The 26158-nt window shown below is 39.9% G+C and overlaps 1 protein-coding gene, 1 non-coding gene and 1 pseudogene across 2 annotated transcripts; all 3 read right to left on the reverse strand.

The window, feature by feature from the left end:
* Positions 1–2447: 2447 nt before the first annotated feature.
* Positions 2448–2554, reverse strand: LOC142173994 (small nucleolar RNA R71). Its single transcript, XR_012703358.1, has one exon. It is a non-coding gene; the product is annotated as a small nucleolar RNA R71 (small nucleolar RNA).
* Positions 2555–14342: 11788 nt separating this feature from the next.
* LOC142173682 (uncharacterized) lies at positions 14343–15163 on the reverse strand. Its single transcript, XM_075239302.1, has 2 exons — positions 14868–15163; positions 14343–14775 (listed from the first exon to the last, which is right to left on the reverse strand). Exons 1-2 carry the CDS (start codon positions 15161–15163, stop codon positions 14343–14345), a joined length of 729 nt encoding a protein of 242 aa, XP_075095403.1.
* A 1321-nt stretch (positions 15164–16484) lies between these two features.
* LOC142173683 (GDSL esterase/lipase At5g03980-like) overlaps positions 16485–26158 on the reverse strand; it is a 29805-nt pseudogene continuing 20131 nt past the window's right edge.

The raw sequence follows: 26158 nt of genomic DNA on the forward strand, positions 1-26158 counted from the left end.
TGGTTGATAACTTTACCTTCCTTTTTTCATCACCATTTAAATTTATACAAGCATGTGTCTTTTCTGAATTTCTTTTTTTAAATTATTCTTATGATTAATAGTACTGGCTATATATGCAGTTGCCAGTTGGCTCACCAAAAGTGCAAGTAATGGCAATGCGAGACATTATAGCTATGGATGTTGGAGTGATTGAGCTGAAACTTGTTCAAGTTGGTAAAAAACAACGTGCAATAGACCATGCGCATCAGACGTTGATTGCGGTGACGGTTTGTTGTGCATTAGGGGTAAGCCTACTTCTAAACCGGGGGATTGGTCTTGTCAAAAGTGAACAAATAAAGACAAAGAATAGGACTAGTGATGTGCGGCTATAATTTTATATTTTAGTATATTATTTATCTTACATTTTATGTGCTTTAATGTTAAATTGCACTTTATTTGCGCGTAATGGAGTTTATTTTATGTGTAGGTACAATGGAGATGAAATTAGAGCAAAAAAAATATTTGAAGTAATAAGTATGCTCGAAAATAGTGAAAAGAAGAAAGAATGAATTGAGTAGTGAAAAGATGAAGAAGCTGGCGAGGCAAGCATCTGAGCTCGCGTGGAAGCTGGCAAGGCAAGCCTTTGAGCTCGCGTGGGAGCAGGCGACACGAGGGAGAAGGCGAGGTCAAGCTCGCGTGGGAGCAGGCGTCGCATGGTCTGGGGCGAGGTGCATCTCGCGTTGTGCCTCGCGAGGCACGGTCTGAGGCGAGCCTGATCCGGATTTTGAAGGCTTATTTCGTCTCCTGTTTTGACTAATACTTGGCTTATGTCGTTTAGGTCTTTTTCTATAAATATAAATAGATATAAAATACCACTTTTGGGGAGTTTTTACGACCGGAGGCAAGAATAGCTCGTGGAACACCAGTTGGGAGATAGAATCATCGATTTCTATATTCCTTCATCTTTACTTTGTAATTTATTTACGCAAAATACTTGGGATATTGTTACTATGAGTATGAGTAGCTAAACTCCTAATCTAGGATTTTGATGGAACCTATTGGAGGATGATTTTCTTGTTACGTTAATATAGATTTGCCGTAGTATTTTCTCTATTTGTTCAATTACGTTATTATTGTGGTTGGTTGACGTGCTCTCAATCGACTGTGCCTAGTTAGTATGTATTACTCGGAAGAGAGTACATATTTAGGTAGTTGTTGAACAACATCACTCCTAACGTATATGAGTGATCAATACGGAGGGTTTAAAGGTGGGATTAGGAATAACGAAACCTTGGTGCGATCCGAGTGAGCCGTAACTTAGTGCTAGCTAGCATAATTCGGAAGAATATGTCTAGTAAGTTGTGGTAGTTACTCGGGAGAGAATTACGACACTTAGAGAGCTCATGATCGGTAGAGAAAACTTAGGCAAATTTATAGAAAACGTAGCGGAAAGGATTCCGACAATAGGGAAAATCAGAACCTTAGATCATTCCAATTCTTGTCTACAACCTGTTCGTAGTTAGTTATTAATTACTGCATTTTCATTACGTGATATTTAGTTAGTAAACATCCAATTTGTTATTTAAATATTTTTGAATATTGATTGCGTGAATATATGCGAGTCTAGTAGTTGTGTTTAATAGGTTAATTCCCTGTGGGATTCGACTCTGGACTTGTTAACCGGAATATATTTGCAACGACCGCTTAATCCTTTTTATAAGGCATAGTTGGGCGTGATCAAATATTGGCACTGTTGCCAGGGAATGGCGGTGTTATTAATCGCAGCTAAAGAAGTGCTAGAATTCTTAGTGTAGTCAATTTTCTTCATTTTAAACTAAACACATTGAAATTCTAACGTTTGTAGTCTTAGGTGTTATAGGTGCATGCCTAGAAACTCCTCAAGAATTGGTGAATTGTTTAAAGCATTATCAGATCCTGAAAAAGTTTTCAAGGCACTGAATCGTGCAAGCAAGAAGGACAAACATCAACAAAACTCAACAGAACGAATCGAACCAGACATGGATGATGTAATAGAAAATCCAAACAACAGAAATAATGCGAATGACCCGAACAATCAGGGTGTGGTGCCTCTTGTGCCAGAAGCAGCATTGTATGATTGGGCACAACCCACCGCCGAAAATCTGGCAACCGTAATTGCAGTCCCTAAGATACAAGCGGAATCATTTTAAATCACAAACAACATGCTACATTTATTGTAGAACAAGGGATTGTTCTCAGGGTCTTACATTGAAGATCCTCAGTAGCATCTAAAAAATTTTCTGTCGATATGTGTCATGCAAAGGCAAACTAATGTGATACCGGAAGCAGTAAAGTTGTTATTGTTTCCATTCTCGGTGACGGGAGAGGCTCAGACTTGGCTTAATTCACTCCCCATAAACTCCATCACTACTTGGGAGGAATTAGTCAAGCAATTTTTGAACAAGTTCTACCCACCCAATAAGACTGCCAAACAAATTGATGAGATATTGAGCTTCAGGCAGAGACCAACATAAACACTACAAGAAACGTGTGAGAGGTTCAAGGGTATGCTAGTTAAGTGTCCACATCATGGCATTCCAGATCAGATGTTGGGGCAGAGGTTCTACATGGGATTGGCAGACAACTTAAAGGCCAATGTTGATGCTTCAGCAGGTGGAGCATTTTTGAGCAAATCATTCAGAGAATGCAAGATCCTACTTGATAAAATAGCTCAAAACTCAAGATGGATGACAAGAGACTCTATGATCACTCATGTAGTTCACTCAGTGGCTTTGGACCCAAACAACTCCATAGCCGAAAATATGGCCACTCCGATGACACAAATGAGTATCCTCACCAAAAAGATCGATGAATCGGGCCAGAAGCAGCATGTACACATAGTTGACACGACTAATGGGGGCTTATGTACACCATGCATTAACCAATCATATGCATGCTCTTGGAGTGCGAAAAGTGACAACCAACACTATCAGGAAGATATGAACTATATGGCCAACTATGGAGGATAAAGGCAAGGAGGTCAGAATTAGGGGCAACAGAATCAACAATATAAACCAGCACAGCAGCAGTACAATAATAGCAGCAATCATGGAGCTATGCGACCACAGTGTCAAATTGTGCTGTACCAAAGGCAACAGGGATACAACCAGCAAAATCAGCAGCTAACCTTTCAACAACCTCAACAACAATAAATAGTGATACAAGAAGATGGGTTGTCTGAAATTAAAGGAATGTTACAACAAATGATTGGGTCCAATGGTAAAATGCAAGGGACAGTGGACGCACATGAATCAGAGATAAAAGGTATTGAGATTCAATTAAGACAGATATCAATGGCTCTGAATAATCGCCCCCAAGGGACATTACCGACAGATACACAAGTTAATCCAAAAGAGCAGGGCCCGAAACAGCTGATGGCAGTGAGTCTAAGAAATGGTAGAGACCTAGATCTAGAGCAAGAACTTGCTCGCGAAAGCCGACCAACTGAAACACTTGTTCCAGTACCCATTGAGGTAGATGATTCAACAGGGTTAACTGAGGTGACGATACAACATGCACAATAGAGCACAAGCAAAGAAAAAGAGGTTGCGAAGGAGACTGAGGTAGCACAAGAAACAACAGTACAAGTAGTGCCTGAGCAGGATAAGACTCAAATCAAAGGAAGGAAGCGACCTCCAACACCATTCCTACAGAGATTGACCAAATATCAGAAAGATGAGCAGTATAATAAATTCATGGAGATGTTGAAACAAATCCAGATAAACATTCCACTGATTGACGCCTTGAGGAAGATGCCTGGGTATGACAAAATGATGAAGGATTTGATATCTCGCAAGTTTGACTTCCAAGACTTGGCCACTGTTACCCTAACCCAGACCTGTAATGTTGTCGTGACAAGACCCATAGCTGAGAAGTTATCAGACCCAGGGAGTTTCACAATCCCATACACAATAGGCAGCTATGCTTTTGCTAAAGCATTGCATGATTTGGGGGCAAGCATAAACTTGATGCCCTTGGCTATTTATAAAAGGTTAGGCATTGGAAGAGCAAGACCCATATCCATGTTACTACAGCTAGCCGACCGGACAGTTAAGAGGCCATCAGGTATCCTTGATGATGTACTAGTGCAAGTTGGAAAGTTTGTGTTTCCAGCAGATTTTGTCATTCTGGACTGCCGGGTTGACGAGGAGATTCCCATAATTTTGGGAAGACCATTTTTGGCCACTGTGAGAGCACTGATTGATTGTGAAACTGGAGACCTAAAAATGAGATTGAATGATGAAGATATAACATTCAATGTGCAGAAGTCTATGCGGCGACCAAGTGAATTTGCTAACTGCTCTCTAATAGAGGCTGTAGATGTAATTTTGGAGGAGGAAGATGAGACTCTGGATGCTAAAGACCCTCTAGCAGCCTGTCTCACGAACTTAGAAGAAGTAAATGGAGAGGACTTGGCGGAGTGGGTGCTGGCTGTTGAAGGCCAAGGGTTCTGGAAAAGAGAGCTCGAAATTGAGTCTTTGCACTTAGAAGAAATAAAGACTCCTCTAGCTAATCCATCGATCGAAGAGCCACCACAGTTGGAACTGAAACCACTACCACCTCATCTCATGTATGCTTTCTTAGGAGCCAACTCTATTTTACCTGTTATTATCTCATCTGGTTTGTTAGATGTGCAGGAAGAACAACTTTTGCAGGTATTGATAGAGTGCAAAACTGCAATTGGTTGGACAATTGTAGACATTAAGGGTATCAACCCGGCCTTCTGTATGCATAAGATTTTACTGAAAGATGGCCACAAACCTTCCAGAGAACATCAAATAAGGCTGAACCCAAACATGAAAGAAGTCGTGAAAAAGTAGATGATAAAGTGGTTAGATGCGGGAATCATTTTCTCCATCTCCGACAGCAATTGGATTAGCCCAGTTCAATGTGTGCCAAAGAAATATGGAATAACTGTTGTGCAAAACGAGAACAATGAGCTAATCTCAACAAGAACAGTCACGGGATGATGAATTTGTATGGACTACAGAAGATTGAACAAGACCACCCAAAAAGACCATTTTTCCTTGTCGTTCATTAATCAGATGCTAAATAGATTATCTGGGAGGTCCCACTTCTGCTTTCTGGATGGATACTCGGGGTATAATCAGATCTCTATTGCCTTAGAAGATAGAGAGAAAACATCATTCACCTGTCCATATGGCATCTACGCTTTTCGGAGAATGTCGTTCGGCCTATGCAATGCACCCGCCACATTTCAAAGGTGCATGATGGCCATCTTCACAGATATGGTAGAAGACATAATGGAGGTCTTCATGGAAGATTTCTCAGCGGTGGGAGACTCATTCGATGATTGACTAAAGAATCTGAAAAGAGTGCTGAAAAGATGTGTGGATACTAATCTGGTGCTCAATTGGGAAAAGTGCCACTTCATGGTACAAGAAAGTATAGTCTTGGGGCACCTAGTGTCAAGTAAGGGCATTGAGGTGGATCGTGCAAAGGTTGATGTGATAGAAAAGCTACCACCCCCACTTCCGTCAAAGCAATAAGAAGTTTCCTTGTCCACACCGGTTTCTACAGACGGTTTATAAAAGATTTCTCCAAAATTGCTAACCCCTTGTGTAAACTGCTTGAAAAAATCACCCTTTTGTGTTTTCTGATGACTGCAGGGCAGCATTTGAGGAATTGAAGAAGAAACTGGTGACTGCACCAATCATAGTGGCCCCCGACTGGGGGCAACCTTTCGAGATGATGTGCGATGCAAGAGACTATGTTGTGGGAGCAGTTCTTGGGCAGCAAAAAGATAAAGTCATGCATCCGATTTACTATGCAAGTAGAACCTTGAGCGGCGCCCAACTGAACTACACAGTGACATAGAAAGACATGCTAGCTGTGGTGTTCGCATTTGATAAATTCAGGTCATACCTGATAGGCTCAAAGGTAATTGTTTACACTTACCATGCTTCCCTCAGGTACCTAATTGAGAAAAAAGAGTCAAAGTCGCGCCTAATTTGATGGGTGCTACTGCTACGGAACCGAAAGGGAACAGAAAACCAAGTTGCTGATCATTTGTTCAGGCTTGAAAGAGCGGAAAAAAGGTTGAGGTGGAGGAGATCATGAAGACTTTCCCAGATGAACAACTCTTAGCAACGAGCCTTGAGGCTATACCATGGTATGCAGATATTGAAAATTACCCGGCAAGCGGTATTGTTCCCTATGACTTGTCTTCCATGCAAAAGAAAAAGTTTTTTCGTGATTGTCGCATGTATTTCTGGGATGAACCATATTTTTTCAGGATTTGTCTTGATAACATGATCCGGAGATGCATTCCCGAGATAGATCAATCTTCTATTTTGCAGGCATGTCATGCTTTGCCATATGAAGGACATTTTGGAGGTGTAAGGACAACGACTAAAGTGTTGGAGTCAGGTTTTTATTAGCCGACGCTGTTTAAATATGCACACTTCTGGGTGCAAAGTTGTGATAAGTGCCAACGGACGGGGAATATTTCCCGTCGACATGAGATGCCCATGAACCCAATTCAAGAGGTGTAAGTCTTCGATGTATGTGGAATTGACTTTATGGGACCATTTGTCAGCTCATATAATGACAAGTACATACTTGTAGCGGTGGACTATGTCTCGAAATGGGTAGAAGCCGTGGCACTTCCAACAAATGATGCGAAGGCAGTTATTGGTTTCCTGAGAAAGAACATCTTCACCCGATTTGGCACTCCAAGAGCTATCATCAGTTATGAGGGCACCCACTTCTGCAACCGAGCCTTTGCAAAGTTGTTGGAGAAATATGGTGTTTGCCATAAAGTTGCTACTATGTATCACCCACAACTAAGTGGGCAAGTCGAGGTGTCAAACAGAGAAATCAAGAGTGTTTTGACCCAAACTGTAAATGCTACTCGGACTGATTGGGCGAGAAAATTGGATGATGCGCTATGGGCTTACCGCACTGCATTCAAAACTCCAATTGGTATGTCACCGTATAAATTGTTGTTTGGAAAGGCATGTCACTTGCCGGTGGAGTTAGAGCACAAATCCTTCTGGGCGTTGCGACAATTAAATCGGGACGTGGAGGCCGCTGGAACTAGTAGAGTCACAGAGCTGCATGAACTCGACGAGTTTCATTACCATGCTTTTGAGAGTACAAGGTTATACAAGGAAAGAATGAAACTGCTGCATGAAAAAAATATTCTTGAGCGAAATTTTAAGCCGGGAGATGTGGTACTATTATTCAATTCGAGATTGAGATTGTTTCAGGGTAAATTGAAGTCAAGATGGTCAGGACCATTTCGTGTGCTAGAGATTCATCCCACCGGAGCCGTAGAGATTGCTTCAGAAGATGGCTCTCGCAAGTTCAGAGTCAATGGTCACAGGTTGAGACATTATTTGGGCATGGATGAGATGAAAGTAGTATCGGTGACTCATTTTCTAGAGCCAACAATGTTGAGCGAGCCTTAAGTCGATTGCCTGTGTCGTGCCGCGATGTTAAATCAGGCGCTTCATAGGAGGCAACCCATTGTAATGTTGTATTCGTTATGCCGTGACGTTAACTAAGGCGCTCGTTGGGAGGCAACCCAATTCGTAGTTGATTTTTAGTGCAGTCAAAATTTTTCTGTTCGTTTTTAGGAACTAACATGTTTGCAGGTAATTTCAGCAAGTCTTACACTGCACTTCGTGTCGCCTGGTCCTCAGCGAGTTGGGCAAGGCGTTAAGCCTCGTGTCGCCTGATGAAAAGCTCATGTGGGAGCTTGCCTCGCGAGGGAAAAAATGAGGTGCATCTCGCGTTAGGACTCGCACCGCATGCCCAAGAGCTCACATTTGAGCTTGCCTCACGAGGGGTAAAGCGAGGAAGCAACCTCGCGTCACCAGGTAAGTGCATATTTTTGGTTATTTTAATTATTTTTTCCCTTATTTCTTTTAACCCCCTCCCTTAAAAATCTAACCTAAATGCCCAAACCTCATTACTTACAAAACACACTCAAGAACTCTGCCAAACCCCCTCCCTCACAACCCCATTGAAGACAAGCAATCTTCTGCTCTTTCCTTCACCTGCAACAGCAATTCAAAGGCAAATCCCTCCTCTTAAACATCTAAGGTATGAGTTCTACCTCCATTCTTTGGCAATTTCGAGTTGGGTGAATGCATGACATTGGACACAAATTTTAGGGATTATTTTTCATTATAACAATGTGTTTGTGTGTCCCAACCCCATGAACCCCATAGGAATGGTGTTGCTATTGTGTAAACAAGCGGTAGTACGGAACTTCAAAGATGAGTTGGGAGGGTGAGGCAATCCCTCACCCCTACAAGCACTCCCATGGCACTAGTGCATGCTAAGTGTTTGTCATAATGCCTCCAAGGCATTCTTCGTTCCCATTAGAGCCCGAGTCTCCGAGACTATAAGACTAGTGCTATGTAGTCGTGCACCACTTTAAAATTTTGAGTATGGGGTGGCTCACTGGCAGCCTGCTGCTTCGAAATTGGATGAAGCACCTGTGTGCCATTGCTTGATTCTCATACTAAGAAACGATGAGGTGAAGTCTGAGCAACCTCGAAAATTGTTGATAATAATGTGTTAAACTCTTAAGTGTGGGGTGACAAGACCATGCTTTGACATGTTGCAATGCATCTTAAACTGATTCATGCTTACTTGTGTAGGTACGAATATGCCTCCAAGAAAAGACACCAGCAAAGGCAAAGCCACATCCACTGCTCTGTCTAAAGCTAAGGCTCCCTTCGTACCTCCCCCGAAGAAGAGAAAAGGGGGGAAGCTACTTCCAGTCAAGGTGAAGGACTACAAGCTGTGGCAGCTATAGCAGCCACTTGTCCACAACCTCAAGGACAGCGGGAGTTTGGACTCAAAAGCATACCCCCACACATTAAGGATTGGTACAGGCGTTGTAGGCCAAAACATGTACATCCAGAAGCTGCTATTCATGAGCATCGCCTGCAAGCCAAGAACCAAGCAATTTGGAGAGGCATCAATGAGTTGGGGTTATGTGTTAAAAAATATAGGGGATATAAATATCAATCTGGTTTGGGAATTCTATGCCGGGTTTGATATAAAGGATCCGGAATAGCTGGTGTCGATTCGTGGACGGTTGATAGATTTTTCAGCTACGGCAATATGTAATTTCTTAGGTGCTCCGGATGTTCCTCAGGATCCATTGGACTACTTCATCGCCCGTCCTACATATAGAGAGTTGAGACACACTCTTTGCGGTGTCAATTCTGTGGCAGCTTGGGTTCGGGATAAGAAAACAAATCGGCACAAGAAATTCCCCAAGAAGAAGATGAGGGCAGAGGCTCAAGTATGAACGATATTGATTAACACACGGCTCCTACCTTGCAATCATGACACACTTATTAGCTGTGAGAGGACATGTGTGCAATATTTCCTCAAGACGGGTCAGAGGGTGAATGTGGGTCATTTGATCCGCTACCAGATGACCCAAGTGAGAATTAGTAAGAGAATTGATTGAATGCCCTTTGCAAACATGTTAACGCAGTACTTGAGACAGGAAAAAGGTGAAGGAGGAGAAAGCTTTCGATCACATCATTGATCAGATCCTACGACTAATGGATATTACAAGTGTCCGGGTTAAGGAGGAGACTGTTATGCCATCAATGACATGTGCTGAGAGCAATGCTAGTGATGACGGATTTATGGCCCATTTTTATGGGATGATGGACTTACAGCTTAGGATTGGGGGACGTTAGGCCACTACAGAGGAGAGGGCCATATTGGAGGAGCGTTTCCCGCTTAATGCTCATGCTCAACAGCTGGTTGGGCTTGGTGATGGCTACAGACTCCCAGAGGATGAGGATGTTAACACACCTGAGCAATCCGAGGCCGAGACGGAGCAGTCAGATGATGATGAGGAAGCAGAAGATGAGGAATGGGCAGCCTTCGAGGATGAAAGCGATGACGAGGATTGATCAGGGAGTTTTCCTACACCCTACTCATTGTTTTCAAGGTTTTGTCAGTTTGTGTATGCACTAAGGACATTGCATGAAAAATAAGTGTGGGGTGGTAACTTGTATATATTAGTCTTGTTTTAGTTATTTTTTTTTGTTATAATGTACTAATTTTGTTTTAGTTAGTGTCGTCTTAGCCTTTTAGAAAAAAAAATGATAAAAATGTGTAGTGTCATCTTGCTAAGTAGAAACAAATTGGACTCTTCCCGACGATGGATCTCTTAGATAGTTTTCTTGAGAGAACTAAGTCTAAAGAAAAAAAAATCAAAAAGATTTTCTTGTAGGTAGTGTAGTAATTCCCCCTTGGTTTTTCTTTGGGTCGCGATTCTTTTCCAAGCATTTTTAGTTGAACCAGGTGTAGTTAGTTTTATTTTTAGGATTATAAACCACTGGGCTATGAATTGAATTGCATCGATATCTCTTGACTGTGTTATGCCTTGAGAATAGTGAGTACTCTGGTTGTGACACTTAGACTCAATTTTTGACTCTAGTATAAGTACCTTAAATCGTAGATTCTTAAATTTGCTTAACTGCTTTGACTGGAGTGTCATGATAAAATCAATCCCGAGTGAGTTATGTGCCATGTCTGTGTGAGGTTTGCATGTATTTTGTGCATTGCAGTTGATGTCTAGAACTTGCCCCGTATGTGTGAGAAACGAAATAGTAGTCTTGTTCAGTCTGGGAAGTGATATAGGCGTTTCTTTGTTGAGCCAGATATATACAGTTTACCCGCCTAAATGCCATATAACGTAGTTAATCCCTTTAAGCCTGTAATCTTGTTTCTTTGGTAACCACATTACAAGCCTTACCTTTTGTTTAAATTGACCATATATTTGAACTTTGTCACCTCTCATGAGCACTTGAATTGTGATGAATTATGTAAAAGCTAAAGTGTGGGGTAGTGATTTGGCTTTTGAATGGAACAAATGGAATAAGGAGAAAGGTGCACCGTTTTGAAAAGAAAAAAAATATATATCAATAAAAGCCACTTGGATTGAAAGAAAAAGAAAAAATATACATATAGTTGTATTGTATGAAAAATAATTCTTGATGGTGGTGGCTAGTGATGTAATTGTGCTTAAAGGAGTATGGGGTAATATACATTGAAGTAAAGGTGTAGTTTTGGTTTGACATAAATATGGGCTTGAGTGTTAAGGTATATGTATTAAAGTACTTAAGGGAGGTATAGTCATTCATATCCAAATATATCCTACCCGACCCACAGCCTACATTACAACCAATTAAAGTCCTACTTTATCCTAGACTGAATGAGCTCGATTAGTAGAGTATTATACTGCGGGCAAGCCTATGGTGTATCATTTGTGGCATATGAATATTACTTCTGAGAGCGAGTGAATTCGTCTCATCTTGAGTTCCTACGGTCTTAAAAGGTAATGCATTGACCTCCATGTTAGAGTAAATAAGTGACTTGTGTAATCAACCGTTGAGAGTTAGAATCATCGATTTCTGCATCCTTTCATCTTTACTTTGTACTTTACAACAACAATAACAACAACCCAGTATAATCCCACTAGTGGGGTCTGGGGAGGGTAGTGTGTACGCAGACCTTACCCCTACCATGGGGTAGAGAGGCTGTTTCCGATAGACCCTTGGCTCCCTCCCTCCAAGAGCTCCCCACTTTGCTCTTGGGGTGACTCGAACTCACAACCTCTTGATTGGAAGTGGAGGGTGCTTACCACTAGAGTAACCCACTCTTGTCTAAGGTGTGATGAGTTAAGAGAATTGCTTAAAAAGGTCGTGCCTATAAGTGTAGTTTGATTGCTCGAGGACGGGCAATGTTTAAGTGTAGGGTATTGATGTGTGGCTATAATTCTATATTTTAGTACATTATTTACCTTACATTTTATGTGCTTTAATATTAAATTATACTTTATTTGCGCGTAATGGAGTATATTTTATGTGTAGGTACAATGGAGATGAAATTAGAGCAAAAGAAATATTTGAAGTAATAAGTGTGCTCGAAAATAGTGGAAAGAAGAAAGAATGAATTGAGTAGTGAAAAGATGAAGAAGCTGGCGAGGCTAGCATCTGAGCTCGCGTGGAAGCTGGCGAGACAAGCCTTTGAGCTCGCGTGGGAGCAAGCGAAGCGAGGGATAAGGCGAGGTCGAGCTCGCGTGGGAGCATGCGTCGCATGGTTTGGGGCGAGGTGCATCTCGCGTTGTGCCTCGCGAGGCACGGTCTGAGGCGAGCCTGATCCGGATTTTGAAGGCTTATTTCGTCTCCTGTTTTGACTAATACTTGGCTTATGTCGTTTAGGTCTTTTTCTATAAATATAAATAGATATAAAATACCACTTTTGGGGAGTTTTTACGACCGGAGGCAAGAATAGCTTGTGGAATACCAGTTGGGAGATAGAATCATTGATTTCTACATTCCTTCATCTTTACTTTGTAATTTATTTACGCAAAATACTTGAGATATTGTTATTATGAGTATGAGTAGCTAAACTCCTAATCTAGGGTTTTGATGGAACCTATTGGAGGATGATTTTCTTGTTACGTTAATATAGATTTGCCGTAGTATTTTCTCTATTTGTTCAACTATGTTATTATTGTGGTTGGTTGAAGAGCTCTCAATCGACAGTGCCTAGTTAGTATGTATTACTCGGAAGAGAGTGCATATTTAGGTAGTTGTTGAACAACATCACTCCTAATGTATATGAGGGATCAATACGGAGGGTTTAAAGGTGGGATTAGGAATAACGAAACCTTGGTGCGATCCGAGTGAGCCGATAGCATAATTCGGAAGAATATGTCTAGTTAATTGTGATAGTTATTCGGGAGAGAATTACGACACTCAGAGAGCTCATGATCGGTAGAGAAAACTTAGGCAAATTTATAGGAAACGTAGCGAAAAGGATTCCGACAATAGGGGAAATCAGAACCTTAGATCATTCCAATTCTTGTCTATAACCTGTTCGTAGTTAGTTATTAATTACTGCATTTTCATTACGCGATATTTAGTTAGTAAACATCCAATTTATTATTTAAATATTTCTGAATATTGATTGCGTGAATTTATGCGAGTCTAGTAGTTGTGCTTAATAGGTTAATTCCCTGTGGGATTCGACTCCGGACTTATTAACCGGAATATATTTGCAACGACCGCTTAATCCTTTTTATTAAGCATAGTTGGGCGTGAACAACTAGCTAGCTAAAGATGGCAAATATTGCAGTTCGCTTTGCTGCTTACTGCAAAAATGTATCTCTTGTTTGTGTGAAAACATCACCATGTCAATGTTTGAGTGTGCGTTCAAATAATTGCTATCCCTAACTAGATCTGTCTTCTTTTGTTCGCGTACCTATTTTCTTTTTGGGTCTTTAATTCGTGTAACAATTAACTTATTTCCCACTGTATATGGGAAAAATAATACTCCCTCCGTTTTAATTTATGTGAACTTATTTCCTTTTTAGTTCGTGTAAAAAAGAATGACCTCTTTCCTTATTTGGAAACAATTTACATTTATGTAATGATTTATAGCCACACAAAATATATGTGCCTCATTCTACACCACAAGTTCAAAAGTCTTCTTTCTTTTCTTAAACTCCGTACTCAGTCAAATAGGTTCACATAAATTGAAACAGAGGGAGTATGTTTCTACCGGTTCAAGCAAGACTATGATAGATATTGAACCTTGCAATTGGTACGACAATGTGCTAACTGAGATACTAGTGGAAAAAGAGAATATAGGCGTCCAACCAGGCCAATTGGTACGACAAAGTAGGCGTCCAACCAGGCCAATGTCAACTTTTCAGTAATATATTTTGAAATGCCAGAATCCGTAAAACATCTAATTCAATTAGATCTTAATGGTGTTACTACAACTAGGAATAGAACTAGTAGGAACTAGTGTCAATGTTATCAATAATTTGGCCATGTTAGAACAATTCTGCTTCCACTAGCTCAAGATGTAGTAGAGTCAGTCCAGTTATGTCTCTGTCCAGTCCGTTAAGGACTTCTATGTGTAATGGTTTTAAAAAAAAAGGACTTATCAATGTTCAGGCTTCGTTGTGTTAGCTTATATATTCTTATTATGAATTTGTCTCAAACTGCCTGAGGAATTTGAAGGGTTCATGAATTGTCATTAGGACAGCGGTCCACGGAATGCACCACTTGAATCGGCAAACAACCGAGCCCTTGGGATCTTCTTCAATCCGAGATATGATGAGTCGACATCGAGATGACTTCGTCGATAAGAGCTCTTGAGAGTCATCAGCCTGTTATTCCCGGTGTACCTTTGATCCCTTATAATTAGTGGCGGACCCAGAATTTTTATCAAGCGGGTTCATAATGCAAAGAAGCAAATATACAAAGAGGTCAACAAAAATTATATATTAATAAAATATATTATTACAACTGTCCTCTACGAGTTTTCATTTCCTGAAACGTATTCACAATAGTCTCATCAGAAATAATGTTAAATATTTTTCTTTCTACATAAGGTACCAAACAACCGCTCATGAATTCGTCATTCATTCGATTTCGCAATTCACTCTTGATCAACTTCATCGCCGAAAAAGTTCTTTCAACTGTAGCAGTGGTAACTGGTAGAAGCAAAGCAAATTTCACAAGGCAAAATACAAATGGATAATTTAAATGCTTCTTTGTCTTAACTAGTGTTTCAGAAAGATCAACAAGTCCTTGTAGATTTGAGAACCTTTCATCAACATCACGAATATCAACAATATAAGTTTCATGTTGATTCTTGAGCGTAACCATTATATTTTCATCAAAATCGTCAGGATACAATTCAGCCATCATCAATATCTTGTTTATGTCAAAACTGAAAAATGAATCAACTGGATTTAAGCAAGCTACTCAACAAGCAAGTTCATTGTCACCTCATTAAAACGAGCATTGAGTTCTTGAACTTGCCAATCAATAATCTTAAAAAATATATCAACACGATAGTGATGTAAAATAGTATAATCAGCAACTTTACGTTGAGATCTTCCGGAGTTAACATAGAAGTCATCAAAGTTTGGTATTAAAATATTATACTTGACACAAAATGCAGACACCTTATCAATAAGTGAATCACATTCTTCTTCTCTTAGCTTTTGCAACCGTTTCTTTGCCACTTCAACAAGTCGAATAGCATTTGCAATATCTTGCTCCTTTTTTTGTAAGGATGTATTAAGCTCATTTGTGATCCCCAAAACATCTCTCATTAGGTGCAACATGAAAGCAACCTCAAATGTGTACGTATACGCATATTCAAACCGAAAAAGAATTTCTCACTCAAAACCAACAACAACAATCTGAGATTTTCCATAACTAAAGAGAAAAGGTGCTTAACTTCTCAATATAAGCAAATTTATTACTCTCAATTTCTTACCTTTTCCTATTTTTCATTAAGATTAAAAATTATATTAAAAAAAAATATTTAACATAGAATATCTCAAATTGAAATTGAGTTTCTCAGCCAAAATCCATTAAAACAATCTGAATTTTTTTTCAAAGCATAAATTATAAAAATCTGCAATATAAGCAAGTGAAAAACCTAATAGTGACAATTGACGGGCTGACGGTGAGAGACGGAGAGAGGCGACCCAACGAGATTCGAGAAGCGGCAGTAGCTTATGGCTAATGGTAGAGATGACTATGAAGCAATGTTCTTTGAAATTGAACTACAACAAAGAGAAGAAAGCACATAGAGGTGAAGGAAATTTATTGGGATTAAATCTTTATGCAAAAGAGGAATGAATACTAGAAATGGTTCTTATTGTTATTGATTACCTGAACTTTTAGTTAGATACCAAGATGAAGCCCTTTGTCGTTTTTATGGGAAAAGAGACCTATATTAAAAAAAATCAAAAATAGAGGGCATATGCAACTGATTGGTTTTGAACGCAAGACCATGTGGAAAATTTGAACCCTCTTTACCAAAAGGCTAGGCAATTTACTTGGTTAAAGTGGGTTCAAAATAATCTTTATACCATTACGTATTCGAAGACAGAAAAAATATACCTACATACACGGTATTATTTTGCGATGAACCTTCTTGACTCCATGTGGGTACGCCCCTGCTTATAATAATAATAATAATAATAATAATAATAATAATGTTGATTTATAATGCTAGCTAACTTAAATTAATTAAGTCATGTTTTAATATCATTGCCATATCATTTACTGTAAGCTAATTATGAATAACTTCATAGTTTTAATTAACATCGGTTGCATGAAATTGATTATATCCATCTGGGTCATCAACTTCGTTCTGTTTATGCAACGACGAAGTGGATCACTAATAACTTCCTTTTTTTCCCTTCAAAAGATAATATTTTATATAAATATTATTACAACTAGGGACTCTTCTAGTGGATCATTAATTACTAGGTCAATCTGTTGTGTTTATAATGCTTAATATTTAGAAGAATACAGAATGCTCCCACACCAGTTTCTACATTCAAGCTTGGCTAGCCCGTAACTAGTAGTAGAAAAAAATGAAGGAGAGCTTGTTTGAATATGCTAACAATAAGTAAGAAGTTAAACTTGACATTTAAGTTTGGGTAAGAATTGGAGGTCATCAATTAGCCATCTTGCCAACAATTTATATGCTGCTTGTGTCGAATGAATTCCGTCCCAACTGATGTGAACATTAGGGTCAGCGCACGCTACAACTCCTGGAGCTCCACACATTGCACTTGCGTCATAATTATAATCTACTAATCCACAACAAGTTTTCTGTAATAAGTTTTTGTCAAATCCTGCAATGTATTTCAATCAAGATGAAGTTTGTAAATGCATATGCCTTTCTTAACTTAATTTGCCACTTATAGTAAAAAGATATAATAACAAACTGATTATTGAGCACTTGCCAAGACTAGCAGCATTTTGTAAAAGCTACAAATAGGCATTGTAGTAGTCACCATAAATCAGTGTAATGTTTGGATACTCTTTCTTCAGGTCATCAATGGCTTGTTGCAAGTTGATGATTGTAGAAGATTGCCAAATTATTTAAATCGTTCAAGCAATGATATTCATCGTAGGCAGTTGTGTTGTTGGTTATGAATTGCGCTAGCTAAATTGGTAAACAACCAATTGGAAAATTGCCTGGGACTACAATTCGAGTTGCCCAAAACCAATGACTCTCTGAATTCATTAGGAATTTCAACAAAAGAAAATAGTCAAGAAATTAAAGTGGTAACTAGAAAACCTTTCGTCGTCTACAAATGTAGTCATTGTAAAATGTAAAGCTATATTCAAATACAAGAACCATTTACTAATAACTTAAAGGCTAACCCAAAATTAAAGTGAAAGCAAACTCACTTTAACAGCATTAATTATGGTCTTAATGATTTCTGGGACCATGATTCTCAACTCTTCCACCGTTTCAACAACAACAACAACAATAACAACCCAGTAAAATCCCATTAATGGGGTCTGAAGAGGGTAGTGTGTATGCAGACCTTACCCCTACCCCGAAGGAGTAGAGAGGCTGTTTTCGAAAGACCCTCGGCTCCAGAAAATAAAAAGACAAAAGGACAAAAGTAGACAATATTAGTAACACCACAACAATCATAGGAAAAATAGGAACACCATGAAATCCAGAAGAAAGATGCAAAGTAAAGAGAGACAATATTAGTATCACCACGGCAATCATAAGAAAAATAGGAACACCATGAAATTCAGAAGAAAGATGCAAAGTAAAAGCGATAGCTAGTAAATAGAACCTGCACTAAAAAACGAAATAGTAAGACACAACATTGCCACTAGCTATCTTAGACAAAAACCCTACATGGCTAGTCCCACAATGGTACGAAGTAAGGCACGACTCAACTACCTCCTAATCTACAACCCTAATACTCGACCTACACATCTTCCTATCAAGTGTCATGTCCTCGGAAATCTGGAGCCTCGCCATATCCTGCATGATCACATCTCCCCAATACTTCCTCGGCGTCTCTCTACCTCTTCTCGTGCCCTCCACAACCAGCCTCTCACACTTCCGTACCGGAGCATCTGGGCTTCTCCTCTGAACATGTCCGAACCATCTAAGCCTCGCTTCCCGCATCTTGTCATCAATGGGAGCCACGTGCACCTTCTCCCGAATATCATCATTCCTAATCTTATCTATCCTAGTGTGCCCGCACATCCACCGCAACATCCTCATTTCTGCTACTTTCATCTTTTGGATATGTGAGGTCTTAACGGGCCAACACTCAGCTCCATACATCATGGCCGGTCTAACCACCGCTTTATAGAACTTATCTTTGAGTATCAGTGGCACTCTCTTGTCACACATGACTCTAGATGCTAACCTCCACTTCATCCATCCTATCCCAATATGGTGGATATCCTCATCGATTTTCCCTCCCCCCTGGATAACCGAACCAAGGTACTTGCCGCTGCCTATACTCGGGATGACCTGGGAATTAAGCCTCACATCCACGCCCACTTCACCTGGCTCAACGCTGAACTTACACTCCAGGTATTCTGTCTTCGTCCTGCTCAGCTTGAAACCCTTAGACTCAAGAGTCTGTCTCCAAACCTCCAGCCTCTTGTTAACACCGGCTCGCGACTCATCAATCAGAACTATGTCATCGGCGAATAGCATGCACCATGGCACATCCCCTTGAATATGGTGTGTTAACGCGTCCATCACCAGGGAGAATAAGAACGGGATGAGCGCAGAACCTTGGTGTAACCCCATTACAACCGAAAAATGATCAGAGTCGCCTCCTACTGTCCTAACCCGAGTCTTAGCCCCATCATACATGTCCTTAATCGCCATAATGTAGGGAACCGACACACCTTTTGCCTCCAGGCATCTCTAGAGAACTTTTCTAGGAACCTTGTCATACACTTTCTCTAGGTCAATAAACACCATGTGCAGATCCCTCTTCCTCTCTCTGTACAGTTCCACCAACCTTCTAACAAGGTGTATAGCTTCTGTAGTTGAACGACCCGGCATGAACCCGAACTGGTTGTCAGATACAAACACTGTCATCCTCACCCTCGCTTCAACCACCCTCTCCCACACTTTCATGGTATGACTCAGTAATTTGATACCCCTATAATTATTACAACTCTGGATATCGCCTTTGTTCTTATACAATGGAACCACCGTACTCCACCTCCACTCATCCGACATCCTCTTCTCCTTAAAAATAACATTAAACAACCTAGTCAACCACTCCAAACCTGCTCTTCCCACACACTTCCAAAATTCCACGAGAATCTCGTCTGGCCCGGTCGCTCTACCCCCTACTAATCTTACGCATAGCTCCCACGACCTCCTCAACCTCGATACGCATGCAGTACCCAAAGTTACGGTGACTCTCGGAATGTTCCAATTCGCCTAGCACAATATCCCGATCCCCTTCTTCATTCAGAAGTTTATGAAAGTAAGTCTGCCATCTCCTCTTAATCTGGGCATCTTCCATCAATACTCTACCATCTTCGTCCTTGATGCATCTCACTTGGTCCAAATCCCGAGCCTTCCTCTCTCTCAACTTGGCCATTCGGAATAACTCTTCTCCCCATCTTTTTCCCTAATTCCTCGTACATACGACCATAAGCCGCAGTCTTAGCCTCCGTGACCGCCAGCTTAACCTCATTCCTAGCTGCCTTATACCTCTCCATGCACACTCCCCTCTCCTCCTCACCTATGCTCCCCACTAACTTTAGGTACGCCGCCTTCTTCACTTCCACTTTACCTTAGACCACTTCATTCCACCACCAGTCTCCTTTGTGCCCACCAGAGATGCCCGTCGAGACCCCTAACACCTCTCTCGTAACCTCCCTAATACAGTCTGCTGTCGCTGATCACATAGTGCCCGCGTCACCACTGCTCCTTCAAGCTCCCATAGCCGACAACTGCCCTCCAACTCTTGGGCTTTATCCTTAATTAAGGCTCCCTACCTGATTCTTGGTCTTCCTCGAGTAGACCTTTCCTCCTCTTTAATATAATACCAACGTCCATTACCAAGAGCCTACGCTGCGTCGCGAGTATCTCACCCGGAATTACCTTGCAATCCTTGCACAACCCTCTATCACACCTCCTGAGGAGGAGATAGTCAATCTGAGTCTTCGCCACCCTATTTTGAAAAGTAACCAAATGCCCCTCCCTCTTCCGAAAGCTAGAGTTTGCAATCACCAACCCAAAAGCCTTAGCGAAGTCCAACAACGATGTACCTCCTCCGTTCCTCTCCACAAAACCAAAGCCTTCATGCACCTCACCCTAACCACCAACGGTCGACCCAATATGCCCATTGAAATCCCCTCCTATGAATAACTTCTTAGCAGGCAGAACCTGGCGCACAATCTCATCTAATCCCTCCCAGAAGCCATCTAGGCCCACATATGGTGCATAGGCGCTAACGACGTTTAGGGTGCACTCTCCAACCACCAACTTAATAATCATCAATCTATCATTCACTCATCTAGCCTCAACCACAGACTCTCTAAGTTCCCTATCCACCAAGATGCCCACTCCGTTGAGATCGTCTCCTCCTATTTCTCCAACTAGGAAAAGAGATCTAGTTCTTTAGATTTTCTTGGCAATCTAGCAGGACAATTAAAACACAAAAGTTAATGCTACTTTCCGTTAAGAGAAAATGACACTGTATAGCCGCTCTCAAAATAATTAGCTTCTTGAGCAGAAGGTGGTTTTGAAATGAGAAGACATCCAATCAAGTTGCACATTTAATGAACTATCTGTCTCCCTATCGACAATCTTTTTCTTTGTCAAGATTGAAGCAGGTAAAGCAGTACGTAGCTCCTGCTACTGCAAAATTCACACCATGTGTAAATTTGCACTTCGAAGCAAGTAAGGATTAGGGAAAGGAAGACCAGATTCCAATGCAGCGAAAACACCTTTTTCCATTTCGTACATAGATTTTTAGAATTTAAGTTCCACGCATTGATAGTGTAAAAAGTATTACACAATACTATCCAAGGTAAATTAAACATTAGCAATTAATATCTTAATACAAATAAGTAGCCTAAAAACTGATCACGCCCAACTATGCCTTATAAAAAGGACTAAGCGGTTGTTGCAAATATAATCCGGTTTATAAGTCCGGAGTTGAATCTCACAGAGAACTAAGGTTTAGCTACATTTGTTCAATATTGCTAAGAAACACAAGTCCAAATAATTTCCTAATTACAGAGATTATAATGTTTATTTCTAACTAATTAACTAACAACTATTATAAAGCAATAAAATTATCAACTAACAAGGATGAAATTTGAGACAAGACTAAGGAGGTCTAGAGTTATGATTTTCCCAATTTTCGGAATCCTTCCCGCTACGTCTTCTGTAATTTTGCCTAAGTATTCTCTACCGATCGTGGGGTACTTTGGGTGTCATAACTCTCTTCTGAGTAACTACCACAATTTACTAGACGTATTCTTCCGAACTATGCTAGCTGGCTCTAATTCACTGCTCATTAGGATCGCACCAAGGTTTCGCTATTCCTAGTCCCACCTTTAAACCCTCCGTATTGATTTATCACATACGTTAGGAGTGATGTTGTTCAATAACTACCTAAATATGTACCCTTTTCCAAGCAATACACACTAAATAAGCACAGTTAATTGATGGCCATTAAATCAACAACAATAAACACGTAGTTGAACAAGTAGAGAAATCCAACGACTCAATTATATAAAAACATAACAAGAATTTGTCCTACAAAAGGTTCTATCAAAACTCTAGATAACAAATTCGCTATTCATAATAGTATGCAAAACTACAATACTAGAATTCATAACCAATAATGAAAATAGGAAGAAGGAAGTGAAAAACTCATAGAAGAATTATTTGCCTTGCTCCTGGTGTGTTCTTTCCTTCTTAGGTCGAAATCCCATCTCCAAAAATGTCCCCTTTGGTTGAATCTTCCCTAAAAATAGCTCTCCCCCGTTCAGACATGTTTAGGGAGTATTTATAGGCTAGGGTTGAAGTCCTTGAGTCCAAATTCGGATCGGAGTCTTTTAACCCCGCGACTTTTAATTACCGGGCTATAGACCTCGCGAAACTTGGTATGTAGTGCGGTCAAGATGGCTATAGACCTCGCGAAGCCTGGTCTATAGCGTGGTTAACCTAGCTATAGATCTCGCGAAGCCTGGTCTATACCGCAGTCAACCTGGCTATAGACCTCGCGAAGCCTGGTCTATAGCGTGGTCAACCTGGCTATAGACCTCGCGAAGCCTGGTCTGTAGCACAGTTTGGGTACTTGATGATTTTGCGCTCTTTTTTTTTTTTTACATTTTTGTCCTTTTTTTGTGCAACTTTTATTCGACTATTTCTTCTGATGTTCCTACACATAAAACAACACAATTTAGCTCAAACGTTGCATAATTAATCACTAAACCAACAAAATATAGGGCGTGTAATGTACTAAAAGTATAACATTTTGGCCTAACATCACCACCCCACACTTAAATGTTGCTCGTCCTCGAGTCAACCACCAATTCACACTAACCTTGAGCACTTTATTTTCTTTTAGCACATCCGAAGCACACCATACCTATGACTATGGTTGATAGCAACAATTAAACTTTAGCATATGCCTTTAATACACACTTCCCTTTACTCTATGCCATACTTCAAAATTTATTCAACAACAAGACAACATGCTTATAACAATCCTAGTCTTACAAACCGACTCAGTATCACAATGCATTCATGGCTTGAACACTTAACATCATAGAGAAATTTAATAACGTCACATATCCCTCGCAAAATCATATGCCCTCACAACAAGAATAATAGAGTAAGTCGAATCCACACACTCGAATCAAATGCTCAAATATTTTTTAAGGACTCGGATAAATCAAAGAAATTCCTCACTCTCACAAAGAAGTCACATGCATACACAGAGTGCCACAGGCTTGCCCATTATGTAAACCTCTACTAATATAGGCTTGCTTGATCTGAAATCAATTAGGACTTTTTATGATTATAATGTAGGCTAAAGGACGGGCATGATAAATTTAGGAATAGTGACTAACCCTCTTAAGTACTTTAACACATCACAAAATTAACTTTAAGCTCATTTTTCTTCAACCCAACTGCAATTTCACAAACAATGTCATCCCAAGAGCTTTCCCTTTTTTTTCTTTAAGCACTACTTTACTTCATACCTACTAGCAAGGATAATATATCAATTTATTCGTCTACATATATTTTTGTTTTCCCTTTTTTTTGCAATTTTTCTCTCCTTTGCGACTCCCGCTAGTAGTGTATTCTTTTGCAAAAACATGCACTTTTTCTCTTTCATTGGTTCCACTAAAATTCCCTCCTTACTTCTTCTAGCGCTCATTTTATAATTAAAGTACTTTAAGAGGTACAAGGATCAAAACAATGACAATTAAAAACAAAGGGGTATAGTCTTGTAATGTGGTTGCCAAATAAAAGTTTATAGGCTCAAAAGGTTGACTAGGGATAATTTTTATTTGTGGTAAGCATTAAGCTCAAAAAGATCAAAGAAAGCCTAAAATTATTTTTCAAACCGAGCAAAACCTAAAATTTCGCTTCAACTCACATGTCGGGCAAGTTCTAGACTCTAATACAATGTCATGGACTACACAAGAATATCTTACCACATATGGCACATGACTCTCTAAGGATGGTTTCATTTCGATTCTCAAATAATAAGAGTATTGGCGGAGCTACAAAATATTAAGCATTAAGCACAAAGTGAACACGAGCTAAGAAAATGAGACATAGGCGTCAATAGACATGCTATCTAACTCAATAAGGCATCATAAGCAATTTCAAACTATAGGGAAGATAATACATATGCTATAGCCTAAATATGCTACTATCAAACAAGTCAAAAAGCTCCTAGAAATTCCATCTGCCTTCTTTTATTCCCTAAATCCTATTCTACTCTAAAAATAAAAAATTATGACCCGGTTCAAACTACATCCCATGGAAAAGAACCGAGACACAAAGAAAAATTACGGGGGATTATTACTACCTACAAAAATAAAAGAAATATTTTTGGATTTTTCTATTTTATTAATATATATATTTTTTTGTCAGACTTTAAACCTTCAAGAAAATTGTCTAGGATATCCATCGTAGGGAAAAGTCCAATCTTTTTCCATTTTTCTAAAGAAGCATTATTCAATTAAAATAATATAGCTAAAATAGCATAGAAAGTCACCCAGACAATCTCCTTACCCCACACTTAAAATTGTGCATTGTCCCCAATGCACACTGTACTAATAAGAGGGTAAAAGAAACTTCCTCGTACGCCAAAGACCGAAGCACTAGCAGCTCATGGGGTACTCAGACTGCTCCCAGGCCTGGTCCTTTGTGCGGGTACCTCACACTTAGTTCCAACCATCTAGTTTGCTGTTTCATCCTTCCAATAGCTTTACTTTCCATGCTCCTAGAAAATCAAAAATCGACACTACAAAAATAATACAATAAAAAAAATAAAATAAAAGAAAGCAGTAAAGCTGGATTGTGATCGGGCCCAAGCCTACACTACTATTGAGTAGCGAGGGTGGTTGATGCAGTTTTAACCCAACTAGGTCGGGATCGAATCCACAAGGAGTTAATGTTTGAAATTAGGTTTATATCAAAGCTAGATGCGGGTTTTAAATCTAATTATACTTCCACAAGTTTGGGTTTGATTTCTACTTCTAATTTACTCTAAAGATTGCAATAATTGAAACTAAGGACAATATTTTTGTTGTTGTTTTTCAAATATTTAAAGAGACTAGGGTAGTGACTTCTACCTAGCTGGATATCTAACGGGTAGCAAAATCTAGGGCAAGCTTGATTAGTTGGGATTGTAATATAGCTATCACACCCGGGTACTCACTCTATACCTCTCGGTAGTTTGAGTGATTTTGCCCAATTTGGCTTTCTCAAGTCCAAATGGGTATTCATGCAAATCAAGTGATATTAGCTCAAGTTGTGTATTACTATCTCTAGGTTTAACCCTTTAATTGGGGCTATCAGTTTCTTGAGTTCACCCCAATTTCTTGTCAGCCTAGTTTTCCTAGACTTAGTCCCTCTTTCTCAAGTAGAGACTAAGTCATAAAGGCATGAATTAATGTTTGCAACCATTAATTCTTGAGTTCTATCAAGAACTAGGCTAAATTTAACTAACCTATTCACATTCAAGCCCTAAAATTAAATACCAATTAAATACTCACACTAGGGTTGTGTCACAACCCTAGCTATGGGTTTAGCTACTCATGGAAATAACAAAAATTAAAGATGAAATGAAGATAAAATCCATAATATTAATTTATGGAATGAAAATCTAATGTTAAGAAGTGAATCTAGTACAAAATTTCCGAAAACAGAAAAGTCAGCCATCTCAGGTGCTCATACAAAACATAACATCCCCTAAAAAAGACAAAAGGTTCTATTTATACTAAGCTGAAAATATCTGACAAATATGCCCCTGTGGAGGTTGTGCGGTTGTGTAATTCTGAGTGTGGCTGCACTCTTGCTTTTGCGGCCGCATAATTCTGATGCGGTCCGCATTCTTCTCTTTTGGATCTGGGTTGAGCTGAACTTTCGCGGACAGCATAATTCTAAGTGCGGCCGCGCTCCAGATTATGCAGCCGCATAAAAGTGATGCTGTCCGCACTTGCTTGAGTTTGGCTTGAAATCAACTCTCTGATTCTTCATCTTGCGGACCGCATAATTTTGATCGCGGCCGCACAATTCTGGTGCGGTCTGCACTTCTCTCTTTTGCTCAAGTTGTCAGCTCTCTGAATCTCAGTCATGGCGGTCCGCGTAATTTCAATTGCGGTCGCTCAGAGACTTTCGCGGCCGCACATTTCTGGTGCGGTCCGCGCTCATCATTTAACCCAAAATCACACTCTCTGAATCTCCCTCTTACGGACTGCATAATTATGATCGCGGCCGCATCATGGCTTTCGCGGCCGCACAATATTTGTGCGGTCCGCACTTCAAACCTCTTTGCCCAACCTTGGTTTTTGTTCAACTTTTGACTCCTTTGTGAGTTGATTTTGATTCCTTTGGCTCATTTTGAACACTTCCTGCAAGCAAGCATATTTCATTAGTTTCCGGGAATACTTTCAAGCATTTTTAGCCTAAACACAAGTAAAAGAGAGCAAATAATAGGTTAAAATCCCTACTTATCAACTTCCCCAAACTTAAGCTTTTGCTCGTCCTCAAGCAAATAAGGTAATTCTCACCTCCACTAGAAAAAAAGATATTT

This window comes from Nicotiana tabacum, chromosome 19, assembly GCF_000715075.1.
Source record: "Nicotiana tabacum cultivar K326 chromosome 19, ASM71507v2, whole genome shotgun sequence".
Taxonomy (NCBI): Eukaryota; Viridiplantae; Streptophyta; class Magnoliopsida; order Solanales; family Solanaceae; genus Nicotiana; species Nicotiana tabacum.

Coding starts and splice junctions, on each gene's coding strand:
- LOC142173682 (XM_075239302.1), bottom strand. CDS start 15,163: ATGAGAGATGTTTTGGGGATCACAAATGAGCTTAATACATCCTTACAA. Junction 14,776..14,867: donor TTTTTTAAGATTATTGATTG/GCAAGTTCAAGA, acceptor TTCATTTTTCAG/TTTTGACATAAACAAGATAT.